At 39.6% G+C, this 1,754-nt stretch overlaps 2 protein-coding genes across 5 annotated transcripts in view; both read right to left on the bottom strand.

Moving 5' to 3' along the window:
* LOC100632549 (splicing factor 3B subunit 4-like) overlaps positions 1-1,754 on the bottom strand; it is a 26,523-nt gene that overhangs the window by 13,541 nt on the left and 11,228 nt on the right. The window lies entirely within an intron of this gene.
* The window catches only part of LOC109584796 (uncharacterized), a 19,739-nt gene that overhangs the window by 7,467 nt on the left and 10,518 nt on the right, over positions 1-1,754 (bottom strand). The window contains exon 2 of one of the 4 annotated variants that reach the window (XM_020000667.1): positions 745-924. In XM_020000667.1, the coding sequence (XP_019856226.1) occupies positions 745-924 (180 nt within the window). Of the gene's footprint in view, positions 1-684; positions 1,033-1,754 lie in introns of those variants that run through there. The other 3 variants (XM_020000668.1, XM_020000670.1, XM_020000669.1) reach the window with 3 other exon arrangements.

Consider the following 1,754-nt stretch of genomic DNA (forward strand, 5'->3'; position numbering starts at 1 on the left):
ATAAAGCAAACCCAGAAGGACAGGTCTGTGTAGCATCAGTCATATCCAGATAGCCTAGTCTTGTCCATCCTTCAGTTGAGTTACAGAGTGTGTCCATATTACAGTAAATGGTACGACTGTTAACATGATAGTAACCAGTAGGACTGTTAGGTAGGACTGCCTTGATATCCTTACAAGAGACTGGTTTGATAGAGTTAAAAAGAGAAGATGCATTCTGTAGCTCCAGTAGTTCTTCAGCTATTACTAGTATATCATTCACTACTGAGGCTGTTGTAACTCCATTGCTTTCTATGTTGCTGAGAGAACCAACGATTGATGTCAACTTGTTTACCGAATCCCCAGTTTTCTGCAGAACCATTTGAAGAGTATCGGAAATATTCTGAGTATCAGTGACCTGCTGGTCAGCAAATTGTTGGATGTTCTCCACTTTTGTTGTAGTGTCAGAGACTTGACTCATAACCTGTCCTAACTGACCAGAGATCAGTTGGCCGACCTGCCCCAGTAAATTTGTCATGTTTTCAGTTGCTGCTGCATCATTAGTAGTGTAGTCCACAATACCGTTAACTTTATCAACAATTCCACGAGTCATATTAACCAGTTGTCCGAGACCAGTAGCAACTGCCATGTTAGAGCTAGCAACTCCAGTACAGTTGCACTGAATAGGCTCATTACTGGTCAGGCCACCAGTACTAGCTCCAGTACTATCACACATATCTACTGTATTCAAGTGTGTTAGTGTAACACCATTGATACCCAGTAGTATTATAAGGATAAGGATTACAAAGACTTGTATACCAATGATAAAGAATAGGCCTTTCCTTCCAACTGGGACAGTATCGTGTATCTGTAGATTAGCTATTGGTCGTTGAGGGAAGTCATCCTTTCCATCATACTGGTCAACCTCATAAAGGTTCTTGTTATCATCTTCCTCCATTCTTTAGACTAGTTGATATTATTTCAAGTCCTCAAAAGCAGCAACTGTTGTTTAGCAGAGCCTACTGGTCATATGATGGGTGGATGATGGTATTATTCATCATTAGAGTATCCTATTACATTAGAGCATGTGCTGAGAACATGCTCACAGTTTGTAATATCATTATACTCAGGATGCCACACAATATCTCAGCCTTTAAACATGCATAATGTAACTAGGTCATGATTTTATGTAGATGACAGAGTATACAATAAATGACAGTATTATGTGTACTACTAGCACTGCATGTATTCTTGTAATGCTTGAAATGGGCTCTTAACACTTATTAAACTGTAGCATTTTTTTAAAAGGGAAAAGCAATAATCACAATAATAGCAGTAGCAGCAACTGAAAGTTAAAACCTAAAGCAACGGCAGTTTAAACATCAACTTTTATAAGTTATTTTACGTATATTTCAGCTAAAGAAAAGGGAGAGTCTTCTCCTCCTTGATCTCCACAAACCCTCAACTCAATATAGTCAGTAGTGGTGGTGTTACCATAGTCTCTGTGAAACCATGGTAGTCCTGGAGCATTGCAACAAGCTGCTTCAAGAGAACGACAAAGCTTACCATCCCAGAGTGGATCAGATGGATAGAGTATAAGAGGATACTGATTAGTAGGATTCCCAGACTCACAGAAGAAGTTATCACCAATAAATGAAGCCATAGTGTTACCTGATAGACTGCCAGTAGTACATGGACAGTTAGAGTAAGTATTAGTGACTGCTTCAAACACTCCAGCCATTAGTGTCCAGACATGTGACGAGGAGACCCACGAGTAG

The sequence above is a fragment of the Amphimedon queenslandica genome, unplaced genomic scaffold (assembly GCF_000090795.2).
Source record: "Amphimedon queenslandica unplaced genomic scaffold, v1.1 AMPQUscaffold_13164, whole genome shotgun sequence".
NCBI lineage: Eukaryota > Metazoa > Porifera > Demospongiae > Haplosclerida > Niphatidae > Amphimedon > Amphimedon queenslandica.